This window comes from Dermacentor albipictus, chromosome 6, assembly GCF_038994185.2.
Source record: "Dermacentor albipictus isolate Rhodes 1998 colony chromosome 6, USDA_Dalb.pri_finalv2, whole genome shotgun sequence".
Taxonomy (NCBI): domain Eukaryota; kingdom Metazoa; phylum Arthropoda; class Arachnida; order Ixodida; family Ixodidae; genus Dermacentor; species Dermacentor albipictus.
Genome location: NC_091826.1, coordinates 64,018,948 through 64,038,167, shown reverse-complemented (window position 1 = coordinate 64,038,167; position 19,220 = coordinate 64,018,948). Strand labels below are relative to the sequence as shown.

Genomic DNA, 19,220 nt, shown 5'->3' with positions numbered 1-19,220 from the left:
TGTGCAAAAGTAGTCTATTGATCTAGTGCACTAGCGTTGCTAGTGCAAGTATCTTGAAGGGTCAAAGCCAACAACATAATCTGGCCAAAAAAAAAAAGAAGGATCTAAAACCTATCACTGCTTCCTTTAAACAGTATACTACTTTAACTGAAATTATTCTTAGATCACAGGGTGCATACGTCAGCTAAATCTCAGCTAAGCTTACAACAGCTGCACCCGTTCATGATACTCCATGCTGCTGAAGTGAATAAACGTTGTTTCCATTTGTACAGCATATTTAGAAGTGCAAGGTGTAAGTATACCGGGAACTTAGGAGTCTTAAGTTTTAAAACATGTTAGCGTCCCTAATACTTGAAAAATATAAGAAAACTACGCCTGAATATTTTATATCGAAGTTAAAATGTTGCGATTTAGTTTTAATGCGAAAACATTATAAGCCTATGACGTATGCAGCCTATGAGTATGTAAGCCTATGACGTATGCAGCGCGTGTACGACGGGGGGAGGATTTGTTCCTTTAGATCTAGCGTATGACGTATTTTCTCAAGAATTGTCCGTCAACAAATAAACTTGGAATCGCCGCAGCACCTGGCCTCGTTCCAGATACAGAAAACACGTCACACGCTCAATCAAAATGAGGGAACCCTCCTACTGTCATACGGGCGCTGTCTGAACACGAAAGTTCAACCATGGTGCTGATTGATTACTTGACATTTTCATGTTCGGGACCAAAACGATATAAAGAAGAAATTAACCATATATATATTCGCGCACACTTCAAGCTATTCTGAAGCGCCGCTGATCCCTTCAGGAGCGTCTTGGTATTAACAGGTAAGCAAATGTACAACGCCATGATGAGACTGTCTAAAATTATGTATACCAGTGCGTGTTATCATTAGCCGTCTTAAAAGCGGCGCTCAAGGCATATCCCCACTATCTTCAGTGTTTAAGCTGAAAATATCGTTACGCTCTCGATCTCAACAAAGAAATTCTATGAGTGCCTAACTGCTACTCGGTCTTCTACACCGTAACAATATCATAAAAGGCAATATTTTCATCCACCCGACAGTACTATTGTCTGCTCTAGGTTCAGGTGGACGACAATGTGCTCGTTCGTAAAACTTCCTCTGCATTGCGGATTTTCGCCGAAATGCTTTGATACAAACATGGCAACACCTATATGCGATAAGAAGTGCGGACATATCTTTTTGAGGTCGCGTGGACGGCCTGAATATGTAATATTGACTCCGCCAGCATTAGCAGCTTGATGTTAGAGCTTCCTTCCTTCTGATCAATCTTACAACTGCACTCATGTTATTTAGTTAGCAACCGCACCCTAGCATGTATACATGTTTTAGATAAAACCAATACTACAAAAAAAATGAAAGCCAAGTCTCCAAGAAAAATCCCCTTGCCAAAAATGTTGGCATCAGTGATGTTCCTTGTTTGCCACTGTTGTTCCTTCCATGCCTGAAGGCTTCTGTGGAATCCTTTAATAGAAAACTTTGTTAACTTACAGGCCATCATTGTGCACTACCTTGTAGAGGCTGAAGTACGCCAATCACCAGCACATTTGCGTGCTGCGACGAACGGACTCTGACAACTAAAAAAAAAAAACAGCATGAGATCGGCGTCTGCATGGACCCTCATTGTTGTAGCTGTCGTCCAACTTATACCTGGGTAAGTAGGAGTTTCCTGTCGCGTATGAGCTACAGTGCTTCAAATTTATTGTATGCGCCACATAACAGTGCTATTATAGAAAATGCAAGAAGGCTTACCCTAATAATTATCCATCAGATCTCTTCGTGCAAGCTCGTATACATCTTACACCTTCTCTTGCGGTTGTATTGAATGTATATTCATTATGGCACCTGATCCTTATTTAGCACATTCTTGGATTTAACCAATGTTCATTTCTGAAGATAGCCCCAGCTTAAGTGTGAATAAGGCACTAGTAAAAGAAAAACAGTCAATCAGAACGGCAACCAGTTCTCAACCTGTAGTGTGAACAGTACCTGTAAGCTAGAAAATGCGTCAGTCACGTTGGATACTCCATGCCGATTTCCTTAAAGCAGGTCACATAGCAGCGCTTATTCATTAAATCAGTTCCGCGGAAGCACGCAAGGTGGAGACAAGTACATAAAAGGGAAAAATTGACATCCACCTGAATCATAGCACGAAGCTACAAAGGAAACCCATACGAGTTTCTCAGAAAGAAAGGCTCGCAGTTGAATAAAAATTCGCCCTGGACTGGGATTCGAGCCAGGGACGAAAGTCTTTACGGGGCGTACGCTCTACCTTCTGTGCTAACCTCTACCTTGCGGGCTTCCGCTGAAGTGATTTGCCATAATCAGTGTCCCACTGCCTGGGGTCCTAGTTAGCTGAGATAGTAGAGCGGCCGCCCCGGAAAGGCATTGGTCCGGGTTCGAGTCCCGGACCAGGACAAATTTTTCTTCAAGTGCAAATGTTTCTTTCTGAGGAACCCGTAGGGGTTTCCTTGTAGCTTTGTGCTACGATTCGGGTGAATGCCAATTGTGCTCTTGCAGAGCAGCGTTAAGCGAGAAAGTTACTTGGCCAGGCACAAGTAGGATTGAAACTTTGATCAAAACGATGTCAACGTAACCGATACAATCACAATACTAAAGCCGTTCTGCGAAAGAGAAAAAAAATTGGCGTTGACAAACAACACAAAATTTGTGTTGTTGGCACCGACAAACAAATTGGCCACAATTTTCGAACTAGCACAGCTCCCTGCCTGCCCTGTTGATGCCCCTGTGCGGCGGCACTCCTAATTAGACAAAGCGACTTCCTCATTGCGCTACCCCTGCTTTCTGCTAGTCTCGCGTTTGCAAAAGAAACGTGCAAAAAAAGGATCTCCTGTGGCACATGAGTACTGTTTTGTGTCAGTAATGGTGCCAAGCACCCTATCACTTGACGATTGGCCGGTGACATTTTTTCACAAACCTCTTCTTGCCGTAGCAATATTGTATTGACGAAAGTACTTTTTATCTAGGGAAAGCAAAATACTTGGGTTGGGCAGCTGCGTTGGGTAGAGAAGTTTGGGATAAGAAAAGTGGACTGGTTTGTCCAACCCCTGACAGTCTTAAGGAGCGCGAAAATGCTTGTTCACGTCCAAATTGAAGCTGATTGAAATCTAGAGAAGCGGAAGTAACACTTGGACTAACGATCGAAATGCAACACAAGAATTTAAATGCTACAGTGTAGCGTAAAATAACGACGTTGTTTGAACTGGAGAGAATGGCGTTATAAATATATTTAACATTTGCTTTAAAAAACAGTTGTCCCTCTAACACATGAATAGCGATGGTAACAGCTCACCGCCTTTTTCTGAGCATGTCGGCTGCCATATAGAAATAGCACAATTTCATTACCTATGAATTACGTATTACGTATGCCTTCGTTGCAATTTTAGCCACAGAACACACCTTCTTTGTGGACACATTGTGAAACGACAGGTTCTAAGTCGTTGTAGTACAGCCACAACCACACGAACATAGAAAGCATGGGAGACAAGACAAAGCCACGTATCATGACAGATAAGCACAAACAAACGCATAAACATCTCAAGCAGGGACATTGCAGGCCATGCTCATATATATATATATATATATATATATATATATATATATATATATATATATATATAGAGAGAGAGAGAGAGAGAGAGATAACTAGAGTATACAGCATCGTAAGGTAGAATATTGCCAGGCATGACACGATATTGAACCTCTTTACCTGATAATGGTATCAAACATTTTGTGACACATGCATTAACAAGAGCTACTATGTCTTTAGCTTCTATATAACCAAGCGCGTTGTTTCAGACTTTCTTCCATAACAATAGCTTTATGACAAAGAAGTCCGACACGGCTATGGATGAGACGAATGACGCCGACTGGAAGACGCAACAGTGTAGCCTTAATCAGTCACACCAGGAACAACGTCTAGCCCGTGTCCCACTTGCGTAATGCTGGCGATACGGCTTTGGAGGTCTGCATGGCGCACTTTACATCTTCCTTCTTCGTTAAAGACGGAGCCACACTGCTGGCCTAAGGTGTCGTGAAAACAAATGGGTCGTGATATGGCATATTTAACAGGGATAAGCGGGCTAGTTGGTGGTCGTTATTGGAATGCATCATGTAACCGCACAAAAACAAGGGACAAAGAAGGAACACACAGGACAGGCGCGCCTGTCTTGTGTGTTCCTTCTTTGTCCCTTGTTTTTGTGCGGTTACATGATGCAATCGTGATATGGCTTGAGGCGATTTACGTGCACAGTTTCGCGGCCTCGGCGACGCAAGTCCGAAGGGGGCGTCAGAGGTTCAATGACGCCGTTCACCGGAGACGTTTGTTGTAGGACCCTGTAGGGTCCATGGTATCTGGAGACAAACTTGGAGGAGGCATCTAGTGTCAAAGTTGGAGGCACCCACGACCAAACAAGTGCGTCAGGCGAAAACTAATGGAGGGGGCGCGCGTTGTCATGACGAAATTTCTGTAGCGCTTGTTCTTGCGTTGTAAGGGAGCGTGCTGGTTGTCGACATTACGCTGTATACGGGGCGGCTCCGGAAACCGGTGTAGCTTCTGACAATTCGGGATGGCTTTTTCCCATCAAACCTAACCACGTCCATGTGCACTTTTATGTATCTGCCATGTGGTTGAATAAATTCAAACACAAGTCAGCTCAATTCAATTCAATTCAGAATAGTGTTAATGGGAGATAACGGCTCTCGGCCGTATAGCAGAAAGAAGGGAGAAAATCCCGTCTTGCTCAAAGTGCCGTATTGTGGGCGTACATGTACGTGACATAGGGAAGGACGGGGTTGGTGTGGTTGGAGGGGATATACGTCGAAAGCATGTCGCCAAGAGTTTGACAAAAGCGATCAATCAAGTTGTTTGTTTGTGGGTAATATGCGGCGGAACCGCGATGAATAACGTGGCATTCAGTGATAAGTTCTTGAATGACATCGGCGAGAAAAATGCGCCCTCGGTCGTTCAGAAGTTCGCGGGCAGCGCCGTGACGTAGAACGAAGCGTTAAAGCAGGAAGGAGGCAACGTCACGAGCCGTCGCCGCTGGCAGAGCGGCCGTTTCTGCATATCTGGTGAGGTGATATATAGCCAAAATGACTTAGCGATTGCGAGCAGCTGTGTATGGCAGAGGCCCGTAAAGGTCTATCCCAACCCGGTGAAAGGGTTGCGTAGGGCACGGCAAAGGTTGCATTGGTCCGGAAGAGCGGCAAGAATCAGGCTTTCGGCGTTGTCATTCTGTTCATCAGGGAATGTACTTTTGCACAAAGGTGTATATACCGCGCCAATAAAACCTATGACGTTGTCTCGTGTAGGTCTTAAAGATACCAGCGTGTGCGCACTGAAGATCGGCGTGAAAAGCGGCGCATACATCAGCGTGGAGATACCGGGGCATTACTAGCAGCCATTTGCGGCCGTCGGAACAGTAGTTACGGCAATAGACGATAACGTCGCGGATGGCGAAATACGAAGCTTCTCAGGGTAGCGCTCGGGATGGTGGATGTGCAGACGTATCAGAGAGGTAATATATCAAAGATGAAGAGAGGTAATATATCAACGAGTTCATTCCTTGCGCTGCTCCAAAGCCATGTCGACAGAAGCTGATAGAGGAAGTGGGTCGTCTAGGACATGGACACTGACAATGTCGGCGTGGACAGGCGAGCGCGAAAGAGCATCAGCATCGGCGTGCTTCTTGCCTGAACGGTAGACAATCCGGATGTCGTACTCTTCGAGCGTCAGTGTGCACCAGGCTAGGTGGCCGCAGGAACCATTAAGGGACGACAACCAGCGACGTGCGTTGTGATCGGTAACGACATCAAAGTACAGGCCGTAAAAGTTAGGACGAAACTTTGTTATGGCCCGGATGGTCGCTAAAGATTCTTTTTGCGCGACTGAATCAATCGCTTCAGCTTTCGTTAAGTGCGGCTTGCTTAAGCAACAACATATTCGTGGTGGCCGGGCTTTCGCTGGGCGAGCACAGCGTCAAGACCAACGCCGCTAGCATCCGTATGGGCTTCCGTGGGAGCAAGCAGTTGGATCGAAATGGCGCAGTATTGGCGATGTTGTGAGCACGCGACACAATGTCGCAGAGTCCTCATCGCAAGCCGGTGGCCACGTGGAAAGATTGTGGTCTCAGCGAAGAAGCTCTGTCAGTGGTGCCATATTCGAAGTGAAATTTCGAATAAAGTGGCGGAAGTACGAACAGAGAGCAATGAAACTGCGCAAATCATTCAGAGACGTGGGCCTCGGGAATTGGTTAACAGCACGTACCTTAGCAGCATGAGGAAGAACGCCGTCTTACGACACAACAGGTCAGAGAATGGCCAGCTTGCGTGCCCCAAAGTGACATTTCTTCCAGTGTAGTGGAGGCCAGCGTCACTGAGACATCGTAAAACCTGCTCCAAGCGATGATGAGTAGGAAAATCTGTGACAAGCAATATTACATGATCCAAATAACACAAACACGTGTTCCATTTGAGGCCTCTGAGAATGGTATCTATCATGCGCTCAACTGTCGCAGGCGCGTTGCAAAGGCGGAATGGCATCAGATGGATGGATGGATGGATGTTATGAACGTCCCCCTTGGAACGCGGCAGTGGCTTACGCCACTAAGCTCTTGCTATTGTACTCCCTAATTTCCTGCTTAGTTTTAACAAAAAAAAAAACACTATAAACTCCCACAACCAAATGATTTGATCCCCTATTGCGAATTTTGCTTTTGTACGTCTCCGCTTACTGTCGTTTCCCTACTTTTGTTCCACCAATCCTCCAACCGCCTCTTACTAATCCCTACTGCGCACATATTTACTTTTCCACTGCTCTCGCTGAACCCAAAGGCTTCAAGGAGGCCCGTGGTGCCCAAATTGACTGCTGGGCAGACCTCTTCACATTCTAATAAAACATGCTCCATAGTTTCCCTAGCTTTACCGCAGCAAGGATATGTTTCTTCTTCCTTCTTATATTTCACTTTTAGTTGCGGGTTCTAAGGCATCCCAATATCGCTTCGAGAAGTAATGAGCTTCCCTTTGAGTTATCATAAATTGTGTCTTTCCTGATTTCGTTGTTTCGTCTTAAGTAGTTACTCATGGCAGGTTTGTTTTCCATTGATGCCACCCATGATCCCTGACTTTCCGCTTTTCGTTTTTTGTTGCTGTGTTGCCCACCCTACAGGCCGCGTACTTGCTGGTAAGCTATCTAGTTCTTTTCCTCCACTGGGAATCAATGTTTTTCCTGTTCAGATGCCTCAAAACTCTCCCAGCCCATTTATTTTCTTCCTTATTCCTCAGTCGTTCTTAATACTCAATTTTACTGCGAGCTTCCCTCACTTCAAAACTAGTCCAGCCCATATCACCCTGCAAAGCTTCACTTGTAGTCTTCCCGTGAGCGCCCGCCGCGAGGCGTCCCACTAACCTTTGGTTCTCATCTAGTCCTGATTGTGTCCCTGATTTAAAGCAAACAACGGCATTTTCTTTGCGTGACGGCTGCAGCCAGGCCAATATTATGAATGAGGCAATGTCGAACTATGTGCATCGGAAATTGCCGAAGCAGAAGAAGAGAAGGGAAGTGCCAGAGAGACGCCTTCTAAGGGGGCGCAACGGTGAAAGAACGGCATCAAGAGGTACTCAAGTTAGTGCCATAGTTCTGCTAGGTGCCAAGGATCCGCATCGTCAAAAGGTCACCACTTACAAGGTACATTGCCAGGAGTGTTTCGAGAAAAAGAAAAAGACCGATGTGTTGTGGAATGTGTGGACGTGGTGGCGAAGGCTTCGGTAAGCGATAGATTCGGACCTAATGTTGATAGGACTGCTAAGTATCTGGTTGAGAACAATCTGCGTGTGGTTCAAGCAGACAAGAAATGATTTCTGGTTGTTGTACCAAATGATTGTTATTGAGAAAAGGCTTTCCTAGCGGTGAACAAGTGCTTTAAGAAATGTGATGTGAATGTAGAAAACGTAAAAAAGAAGGCGGTGGAGCTAGTGAAAATAATGTTACCAAGAAAAGCTCACGTCGCATGTAAAGAACTCAAATGTAATGATGTTGGATATAATTTTTACTTGAAAAACACAAGCAAGGAATTCCGTTTAGGCAAGTGGTGTGCAAGCGAGAGTTTTGGAAGGTTCTGGTCGCGGGGCTCCTGCAGAAAATGTTGGATTCCTTGAAGTACACGCTCCGTACTTACTGAAACACTCTGAAGGCCTTGTGAATTCTCTGGCATCAGATAGTACAAATTGCAGCTGGCGATTAAGCATAGATGTTCAAGATCTCTACTATTCCTCGTCGTGTGGGCCCCTACTGTGCAGTGTTAATGATTGCATAACAAATGAGAACGACGAGGTGACATTCCGCAACAAGTGCGGAATGGCTGCTCACTCCTGTCTTGAACTTGTGCATTTTTATTTAGAAAATACACACGTAGGATTCTGTGATGAAACGTATATGCAGGCAGTGGGTGTCGGCATCGGGTCAAAGGTAGCTCCCATCCTTAGTAGCATTTTTATGGCAAGCATAGACAGAGAGCTGGCAAAAGGTTTAAAAGGCGTAGTATTTAACTTATACAGATATGGTAGATGACTTCTTGATTTTGGGTTGTCATGTAGACAAGGATGCTTTGAGGAATAGGGCAGTAAAAGCCTTTAAATATCTGGGCAAGGCTTGACGTTTACTTCGGAAGTACGGGTAGACAATGAGCTGCAGTTCCTTGATGTCAAGTGAGAATTTCTACCGGGAAATGTGTGTTGGTCATTCTCGCCCCGAGCTGGAAAACCGGTAATTGGCTATACCGCAAGCAATTTCAGGCTTGTGAAGAATGGTATAGTCATTTCATATTTCAGGGCAGCATTGTTGAAGCCATGTTACCACACTGTAAACATTGCCTTTCTTGAGCAAGTTGATCGGTTGACAAAGGCGCGGTACCCGCTCGCTGTGATGCTTGCGTCATGCGCTAGACTAATGAAAAACCTTCAGCAGGATAAAGAGCTATGCATAAGGAATCAAAGGCAGAAAGATTTAGCTTCCAAGGTTTCAGTGATTACATATGTCCATGGCCTTTCACACAGACTTAGAAAGGTGGCTGCGAGTTATGAAGTAAAAGTGGTGTTTTCAGCTAAAAATAATATAGGTAGTGTGCGTGCCAAGGCAAAAAAAATGGCTGTGGCTTAGGTAAGGTTAAGCCCAGGATGCGAAGCATACTAGCCTTTATTTTAGTTGTTGAACCACTGTTTAGCCTGGTGAACTGCTGTTGCTTGGCTATATTTGGTTCGGCTAGACGAAGAAACAACTCATGCATTACTTCTTCGCCTTCAAGAGTGGAACGCGACAGCGTTCCCGTCGACCCGCCAAGGGGTGTAAGACAATGGGCTACAGGGCAGCGACTACGCGCCCCGCATTGGACGCGGTGAGCGTCGAGCAAAGCAGCGTTCGGCGCGGCAACGAAATGTGCGCCTGAGCAAGAGACGCACGCCTTAGAAACAGCGCGTTTCTAAGGCAACACCGCATTCTCTAGAGGCGCTTTTGTACCGCTTTGAAGCGTTGTACTCGTGGCTCAGTGGTAGCGTCTCCGTCCCACACTCCGGAGACCCTGGTTCGATTCCCACCCAGCCCGTCTTGCAAGAGTTGAGCCAAAGCCACTTCTCCTCTGTCGTGACGTCACGGTGTCACGTGATTTCATGGTCACCGCCGCGCCTGAGGAGCTGGGTTGAGCCCTCGTAATATGCTTCGCATAAAAGTAAGTTCTAAAGTAAGGATGATGCAAAGAAAGGATGCAGTATTAAACATCCGCCTAAGAACCGACATGACGATTGCGCGAAGAACATTGTGTACCAGATTACTACGACGTGTGGCCATGTGTACGTAGGGAGACTGCGAGATGCATTAACACGAGACTAAGGGAGCACTTGTCTAGTCTGAAAGGTCGCCCTAGTACGCATTTGGCAATGCATTGTCAAGAACATGCGTGCTCACCTTATCTTAGAAGCACCGTCATATTGTTTAGGCATAGAAGTCAAACCGCGAGAGAAATTGTGGAAGCTCACGGGATTGCAAAACTAAAGAAAAAAATGCATCAGTCATCCTTCCGTTTCATTGTTAGATAAAAAGAATTCGCTCCTGTCATCATATATTTAACGCATTTTCGTCTTAAGTGCTTGTTTTATACATTTAGCAGTTTTTTGTTGACTGGGTAGCACTGATCCGCGGCATTTTATCCCCAGTGTTATATGCGGTACTGGCGTGTTCTGTTGACTGTATCGCGCGGATCTGTGGGTATTTAAGCAGGTGGTTTTTCGAAAATAAAACTAGTTGTTCGAAAGCGCTCGTCCTTGTTTCGCTCCTGTTCTTCGTCCGCTGTTTATTTTGTGCACAGAGAGTTTTTTAAAAATTAATCTTTTCCAACTAGGCCGACTCGCAGTTATGCTTCAGGATTGATGACGTATTTTTTGGGCTCCTCTAGGACATTTCTAAACAAGGTACTGCCCTAAACAAAGGCACAATGGTGACTGATGACAGCCCAGTTCTAGCATTCTAGCGCCTTTACAGAAAGATGAGGCCTTGGCGCTCTCTTTTAAAAAGAAACTTATGTTTCCTTGTATATCCAGAAGAAACGTTTGTGAATTCCGTGTGGTGAATGGTGGGAAAAAGATTGTTCAAAAATAAGTTGTTGAGATGTGAGGAAATTATATGGTTGAATACTGGACATTTAACGTGAGTGAGAGAAATAGGGCCATATAAATTTGGATAAAATATATTGTTTATATCATCTATACAAAGAAAAGATGCTACCTAATTTCCGCTCTTTTATAACGTAGCTGCCTATACGAGATTTCGAGAAGATGTAGTGCATATACTTTAGTGCTTTGCAGAAGTTTTATGCGACGCCATTAAATGATTAATATCACTTGAGGAGGAAAGCTTGAGATTGCTAATAAGCGCTCGGACAAAAGGTTGGTCAAGAATGTAGGATCCATGCGAACGAGTTTAACTTCAGAGTATGGTGCATGAGTGCCAATCGAGTTGGGAGGAAATGCTTGCGCAAACATCTCATTCAATAATCAGGCGCAAGAAACTTTCGTTCACCCAACTTGTTGTTCAGGGTGTGGTGCCTATGGTACACTTGGGCTTCAGAATATTCCAGTAATATTTAAGATTGTTTATTTCTTCACATCAATAGGAATGTCTACTTATAAAGTGTGAATTTTACTGTTAATAATAATATAATATTTGGGGTTTTACGTGCCAAAACCACTTTCTGATTATGAGGCACGCCGTAGTGGAGGACTCCGGAAATTTTGACCACCTGGGGTTCTTTAACGTGCGCCTAAATCTAAGCACACGGGTGTTTTCGCATTTCGCCCCCATCGAAATGCGGCCGCCGTGGCCGGGATTCGATCCCGCGACCTCGTGCTCAGCAGCCCAACACCATAGCCACTGAGCAACCACGGCGGGTAATTTTACTGTTTTCAAACTATGAACAGATATTTGTGCTGCGCATGCCGAAGCAGATGACTTATCTGTATAACGGAAGGATTTTGCGCCATGGAACAGCCTGCGTTGCTTATTCGATGAGCGTTTTGGTTACTGATTGTACGATGTGGTGCGAGAAGATTCTAAGACTGTTTTTCGTGGTATTTACCAATATATAAAGTTGGTTGCTTTTACTTTGAAGGATGACGACACTTCTTGTACGGATAGCAAGTGAAAGTTAAGAGTGTATCGTAGCGTCCAGAAGCCAAACAAGCTGCGCCGGGGCAGTGGGGATAAAACTACTGTTTCATTGCACGCGTATACATATATAGGATTTCGAAAGGGATGTGTCTTTTTGTCAATAACAGATAAGTTGTTTGAGTAGAATCCTGAACACATGGCGCATGCGGTTTGACGTACGATGCGCTTGCGTGGCACACGTGTAGCACTCGAGCCTAAGATACGATGAATCTTCCTCTGTTCGAAAAACAAAACAATAAACGGGAAAAGAACATTAATAACATTTTCAGGTACTTTGGTTCAAAGCACTTGCGCGAAGTTTTGGTCGCAGGCCAGATGTTGTGGCGTTCGACGTTGTCTGATTAACCTCCTTGGGACTGGTGTCGACGAGACACTTATTGGGGCACTGGAATTCGCGGGAATAGACGGGGCTGTGCATACTGTGTAACGAGGTGTCGACCCGTTTCTTTTCCCTTGTTTCCCTCGAAGTCATCGTCGTCGCCTTCCTTGAGGTTGCGTCGGAAGGGCTCCCGGGTCAGTGGCCGATGCTGCCGGTTGCGCCTCAAGACTGGGCCGTTTTCTGTGATGACTGTATACGACCTGGGGTGACCACCAGGCTTGAGAACCTTCGCTTTCGTCGCCCATGCACCTTTCTTCATCCGGACCGTATCTCCCGGGCTCAGGCGCGCCGCGCCATTCGTACCCTAGAGTGGCCTGACTGAAGGCGTCGGAGCACCTTGTGACAGTTACTAGGGTTGCCTTGAAAGTCTGGAATAATTGTGCGCAGCCGTCTTCCCATCAGCAGCTCCACGGGCGATGCGCCGCACTCGAGTGGAGTGGTCCTGACCGCACGATGTCCCGGCCAGAAATCTTCTTTCGTTTCAGTCGTTTTCTTGAATTATCCTAATTATCTGAATATCCCTTTCTGCCAACCCATTAAAACGTGGGTATTCCGGAATAGACACAACATGCCTCAAATCATACAGTTGTGAGAGCAACGCAAATGCAAGACATGAAAATTGAAGGCCATTGTGAGAACAAACTTCTATGGAAATGCCATGCATAGCAAAGATCGCACTTGTTACGTCGACTACTGTTTTGGTCATGGTGTCTTTCAGCAGTTAAACTGATGAAAACTTCGACAGGGCGTCGTAAAGGCCCAAGTACGACCTCCCACCCTATTAAAAAAAATGTCAATGCCGACGCGGCACCATCCGGCACGGAGCGCATCTGCAGCGGCTGTCGAGGTTGGCTATATGCATACTTTCTGCAGATGGAACATGTCTGGACGAACAATATTATGTCCGAGTTCATTCCTGGCCAAAAAAAGCTAGTATTGCCCTGGCATTGTTCATGTTTGTTCCCAAAGGCCCTTGGTGAATTCTTTCCTGTCTCGCGTTTAATGCTTGCTGGAATAACCACTTCGTATTCTTTGAGCAGAACTCTGTTCCCGTGTGATAACTCGCCTTCGAATCACTTACACGGCCCCTCCAAGCATTTTCCAGCTTCTAAACCCCGCAGCACGTTTCTTGGCTGTTCGTCATACGCCGTTTACGCAGCCAGTCGCCGCTATGTACTCTCACTAACAAGTTAGGAAACTGTACTCACGGCATGTACCTTTACATCGTTGCTGTCGAGGTCGCAGGCCGTTGTCTTGGTTGTGGCATGTGACAGCATGTCAGCCAGGAGGAGCTGCTTACCTGGAACAAATTTTTATGGAACGTCATAATGCAGCAATCTCAGAAAAAATGTTTGGAACCGCGGAGGTATGTCACCAATCGCCTTCTGGGAGATTCTTATATGTTTCGATATCACTATTTATCATGTTGCGCTGCACTGTATCTTTATCTGTCTTCTCAACGTGCGATTTCCCGCTGCTTATTTTTCGTAAACCAATACATTAATTCATAACACAAACATGACGATGTGCCATGCCTTTATTTAATGTGCTGCTTACCGCTCCCTTTCCATTCCAGTGAACTGGCCAGTATCTAGCATAAAAAATTGGCAGTGGCTTAGCTCGGCTTTGTCAGGATACACGCAGCGAAAGCTAAGGTATAGCATGGTTAGCCTTCGTTATCTCGACTGCAAGTACAGGTTAGTCTGGTTGTCAAGCTATGTTGCCACGTTTAGCCAGTCGTTCTGCGCGCTGTTCGTGTGTCTCCTGGGCGATTCGCTTCCTCTTCATCTCGTCCCGATGTCGATTCCAGGCCTCCTCCTGCTTATCAGAATTGTCGCCGTCCATAGTGCCGCCTCAACTGCGTTTGCGGCGCACGCGAGCACTCATTTTCAATCCTCCGACATGATATCAGGCATGCGACGCAACTGGCGAAGCGAGCGGAGGCGAACGCAACGACGAGGAACGCGTGTGACGTCATGTGCCTCCTCGGAGCACCGCCACGGCGAACTCGCAATTTCGTGGTCAATAAAGCTTTCTCTCTAAATGTTCATAGACCAAGTAAAGCGTCATGACACACCCGGGAGCGGACGAGCGTCTCAGTGCGCGTTTTCTGCAGAAAACGAGCACTGAGACGTTCAGTGAGCATGCTACTCACCGAACATCGTAGTCCTGACGCCGTATCAGAAGTCTTCCTCGCGTCGGTGCTCGCTGCATACCCGAGATATAGGCGGTGGCTGTTTACCGGTTCCAAGTTTCGCGAGCCAAGCTTTAAGCAGGTTCTTGTCTTGCAGCTACGTGTGAACAAGGCTGACACCAGGCTGCGTTGCTTACGTCCGGCACTGCAGCCCCGAGCCGTAGCCTGCTATGCTGCATGCATCCAAAAGCAACCACTACCTATTATAGCGCTTTGAAATGCTGTCAAGCAGATACACAAGGCGCGAAAACCTCGCCACTCAATCAGAACCGAAGGGTCGCGGGGTCGAATCCCGGCCACGGCGGCCGCATTTCGATGGGGGCGAAATGCGAAAACACCCGTGTACTTAGATTTAGGTGCACGTTAAAGAACCCCAGGTGGTCGAAATTTCCGGAGTCCTCCGCTACGGCGTGCCTCATAATCAGAAAGTGGTTTTGGCACGTAAAACCCCATAATTTAATAATTTAATCAGAACCGAAGCGCAGATGGGACCTTAAACTTTCGTTCTCAGCTCGCTTCGGCGCTTCCGAAGCAGCTGACGCGGGCGCTGTGTCCACGCGATCCGTCATGCAACGACACGCCGACGGTGGCACCAGCTTTTCCAGTGGTGGAGCTCACAGCCAATATAGGATTGCGATAGGTTAAATTGTGTTTTTGTCAATAACAGATAAGTGTTGGAGTAGACTCCTGAGCACATGGCGCATGCGGTTTGTCATAGGATGCGCTTGCGTGGCACACGTCTAACGCTCGGCGCTACATAGTGTACGAGGTCTGTTAGAAAAGTATCCGACCTTTCGCCAGAAAAAAAAAAGAAACTGGCACAACTGGAGCGATGCAAACCTAGTCACCCTCAATGTAGTCTCCTTGGGACTCCACACACTTCTCCCAGCGGTACCGCCATTGTTGGATGCATTCCGAGAAGGCCTCTTTTGGAATGGGATTTACTCAGCTGTCTTTGCAGCCATAATCTCCTCTCTTGTCTGAAATCGCGGTCCTTTCAATCGCCTCTTGATTTTCGGAAAGAGCCAGAAGTCGCAGGGGACCATATCAGGAGAGTAAGGAGCCTGTTCTACAGGAGGAGCCTGGTTTTTCGCCAAATAGAGGTCTCAACCAAGTGCGAGGAATGTGCAGGAGCGTTGTCGCGAATAATGCGCCAATTTCCTGTTGACAACAACTCCGGTTTCTTCCGCCGAAAAGCAACACGTAGGCGATGGAGGACATCCCTGTAGTACTCTTTGGTGACTGTTTGACCCTGTGCTGCGTACTCTTGGTGTACCGCACCGCGGGAGCCAAAGAAAGCATTCAGCATCACTTTGACATTGCTGCGCACATAGCGGGCCTTCTTTGGTCTTGGTGACGTGGAATACTTCCACTGTGACGACTAGGATTTGGTTTCCGGGTCGTACCCGTACACCCAAGACTCGTCACCAGTGATTATGGTGTTCATGAAGTCGAGGTCACTGTTTGTGGAATCCAGCATGGCCTGTGAGACTTCAACACAAAGTTGCTTTTGCTCCACCATGAGCAGCTTCGGCACGAATTTTGCCGCAACTCTCTTAATGGCCAAATCTTCGGTCATAATGGAATGTGCAGAGAAAGTGCTGATGCCCACCTCTTCCGCAATTTCTCGGATAGTCACACGACGGTCCCGCATCACCACAGCGTTCACTTCAGCAATCACCTGGTCATTCCGGCATGTTGATGGCCGACCGGAGCATGGCTCGCTCTCCACCGATGTGCGGCCGTCTTTAAACCGGTTTTACCACTCCTTTTTGTGCGTGCTGCTCATAGCATCGCCACCGAAAGCGGTCTGAATCTTCCGAATGGTTTTCACTTGGGGGTCGCCCAGTTTCTGGCAAAATTTGATGCAGTAGCGCTGCTCCAGCCGCTCCGCCCTTTTCCTCGCAATAAAAAACCGGCGTGATCACTGCGCACTACCTCACTCAAATGCTGTTTCCCAGTGACTGATGCTATCGGCAGGCGGGAAAAGATTCGCGCATGCACGCGAAGGTTCAAGGTCACCTGATGCAAGCGCGCTTGCTTCACATCCAACAGGTGTTCGCAAAAAAATAAGGTCGGATACTTCTCAAACAGACCTCGTACATAGTGTAACACTTGGCGTTCGGCGCTATTTATGTATTGACACGTGGACTCGTTTATCTTTTACGGGTGAGTGCTTTTATTCCTGTAATTCTTTTAGCAAATATCTTTCTGAGTAAATTTTACTGCCTATACCGGACTAATTATCTTTCCTATAAGGCTGCATTTATTTTCCTAGCTCAATTACACCAACGACGGGAAACTTACGTGATTTCAATGTGTGGTAAAGTTACGTGTCTGCCACCCCCATTTTGTTAAGCCCCCTCTATCTGTTCATTCTTAGAAGTCCGAAAAGTCTGGTTCGATGCTTCTTGTTTTGTCACCGTTTGCTGGTGATCACCGAATAACCCCAGCCACTGTTTTACCTTAGCGTTCAGAACACTATTTCCTAACAGTGATACGCGCTGCTCGGAATGTGCTACAAAACACCATCGAACAGCGCCTGCAGGTGGTAGTACAGAGGTGTCATTCTTTATCAAGTGTTCAGTTTCTCTGAGAAGTAAGCTGGCCATGTGTTGCTAGAAGTGTGACATAGTATGAAAGCTTTACGGATAAAAAGCCTGGAGGATGCGCTCCATAATGTCGTACGCTGTGCACTTTATCATAAGGTGGCTTCAGCAGCCCGGTAAGACGCATTCCTTTGTTTCTCCATCGACCTTTGGAGCGGTACATAGGGTAAAAATAACTATTGGTCTCGCGAAGTACCCGAGAGCTGAGAGCATGCCATAGTCAAGCAGAGCTTTCAGTAGCTGCTCCGTATTTCCACCTTGAGGCTTCAAAAGAAGCATGCCATTGTAGAATTTTATTGTAGCTTTTATCATTGTAGGCCTCATTAACGCGGTATTAGATGCTAGAATAATGTTCTCAGTACGTAATGCATGAAAGGTTGTAGCTGATGTAAATAACTGTTATTAAAGCTTCAAAGATCATGGTTCGGTTTTCGCGTTTGTCTAGCCAAAGAAATGATCAGTGACAGATTTTTGCTTCCTCTAGTTTTCAGTACCCCCTGATAGCCTTCATAGAGTCATTTACACGTAGTAAGCTTCTCTGGATTGCTGCACAACCTAAAGTGACGGACCCGTACACTGCATTTCGGTAACTTATGCTTCACACGAGCTTGCGCTTGCAACGTTGGGCTGAGTACTTGGGATAGCTTCAAATGTGGAACCTCGAGGTGTGGTAGAATAGCATCTAGTTATGGTTGGCCCTTTTCTATTCTTAAGTGCATTTAAATTCTCCGGGATATCTGCCATCATTTGCTAATAGCAAACTTGTAATATGAAAGTGATGACATACAATCACACGTTACGTCCACAAACAAAAATCTGTTTGGCTCGAAATGCGGAGCATCGATTGCGACAGCAAATTATGAGAAAGCTATGCATGAAGTAACGTCTGTCATCTGCATAAACACGAGTAAACATTCGCTTGCCAGCTAAATTGACAAGCACGTTGTCACGCGCACAGGCAGACACGAACACATCCCACTCAATTATCGAGGACACTCACTGTCAGAGAGATGGCGTGATAAAAAGCGGTAGCAGCGGCGAGCGAATTATCAATCGTACTGCCTTTCATTTCAGCGCCAACTAGGCGCGTGAGAATGCAGCGTAAGTCGAGCCATGAGTTCTCACAGGCCCGCTAGCCGTCAAGCCCACCCCAGGTTAAAGAGTTATAGCTCAGCCAGCGGACCAGTGAGCCCAGCGGACCAGCGTGGACGTCATTGCTCATGCGTGGTACAACATGCGCAGTGGTGTCTACGCTCGCCCGTTGAGCTATAACTGCCTATTGCCTCCAAAATAGGACGCTGGCAGCTGCCCTCCGCAACCGCTGCTGGAGTAGCTGAGGAAATGCGCACAAACCTGCCCCCTCCTTCCCTACCTACATCCTAGCGAGCTCACAGCTCCCTGCTCCTCCCCTTGCGCGTGTGCAATAACGCCGCGCTCCTCCCCAACTTCCTCCCTTGCGAACACATCAAGCCACCATCCTAGGCTCTCCCTCGCATGCTTTAGCTTGCACCTAAACCATATGTAATCCCCCTTCGACTTTATGCAGTAACATCACGGAGACGCCGACGGTGTTGGACACCACGACGGCTGCAAATTCGCCGGGAGTGTCCACATACTTGCTTACGCAATAAATGCGCCACTAAAATTACTAGTTTGCAAGCGTGTGGACAACCGACCAGCTTTTTTTTATTTTTCATGTCACCTCGTTCCCTTCGCAGCCCAAGTGGCTGGCGTGAGCACCACTGTGGTCAGCCAGCCGTTTGGCTGGCTCAAGCTATTTATTTCAGTTCAAGTTTATTTGCATCTATACCTGTACAGATGACAGTAGTACAGACAAAAAGTCAAATGAATTCGGCTTGACAAGGGTCTGTACCCCTACAGAAATGGCATTGTGCACAATAAAGAGAACATAAACATACAATAATGGATAAACGAGAAAAAAAAAGTGAACATTAGTGAACATTGCATAACAGAAATGCATATGGGTAAAAAAAAAACGTAGAATGCTGCAAGAAATTATATTACAGAAAGCGAATACTGCACTACTCTTTGCTTTCCATCAGTTTCTAAACAAAGAATAGAATGCTCCAGTACTTTAGAACCTGCTGCTACAAAGCTTTCCTTACATTAGAGCGTTTCCTTGTTGTTCAGTCATCGTTCTCGAACTCGCCACCGGCGGTAGTGATGGTCGTCTGCCACATGCTTACGAAGGAGTTTTGTAAGCACGGGCCCTGATTAGGAAGTATATCTATGAGGCGCAACTTCTATTGTGGCTG

At 46.5% G+C, this 19,220-nt stretch overlaps 1 protein-coding gene and 1 long non-coding RNA gene across 7 annotated transcripts in view; one reads left to right on the top strand and one right to left on the bottom strand.

The window, feature by feature from the left end:
* The window catches only part of LOC135912337 (uncharacterized), a 54,153-nt gene extending 39,373 nt beyond the window's left edge, over positions 1–14,780 (bottom strand). The window contains exons 1-2 of the long non-coding RNA XR_010567618.2: positions 14,297–14,780; positions 13,350–13,441 (exon numbers count right to left, since the gene is read on the bottom strand). This is a non-coding gene — a long non-coding RNA (uncharacterized lncRNA). The remainder of the gene's footprint in view (positions 1–13,349; positions 13,442–14,296) is intronic.
* The window catches only part of LOC139061118 (probable serine carboxypeptidase CPVL), a 61,820-nt gene that overhangs the window by 33,357 nt on the left and 9,243 nt on the right, over positions 1–19,220 (top strand). For 4 of the 6 annotated variants that reach the window (XM_070540695.1, XM_070540692.1, XM_070540694.1 and 1 more), the window contains one exon: positions 1,519–1,679. In XM_070540695.1, the coding sequence (XP_070396796.1) occupies positions 1,638–1,679 (42 nt within the window). In that variant the 5' untranslated portion in view covers positions 1,519–1,637. Of the gene's footprint in view, positions 1–743; positions 831–985; positions 1,111–1,518; positions 1,680–19,220 lie in introns of those variants that run through there. The other 2 variants (XM_070540690.1, XM_070540693.1) reach the window with 2 other exon arrangements.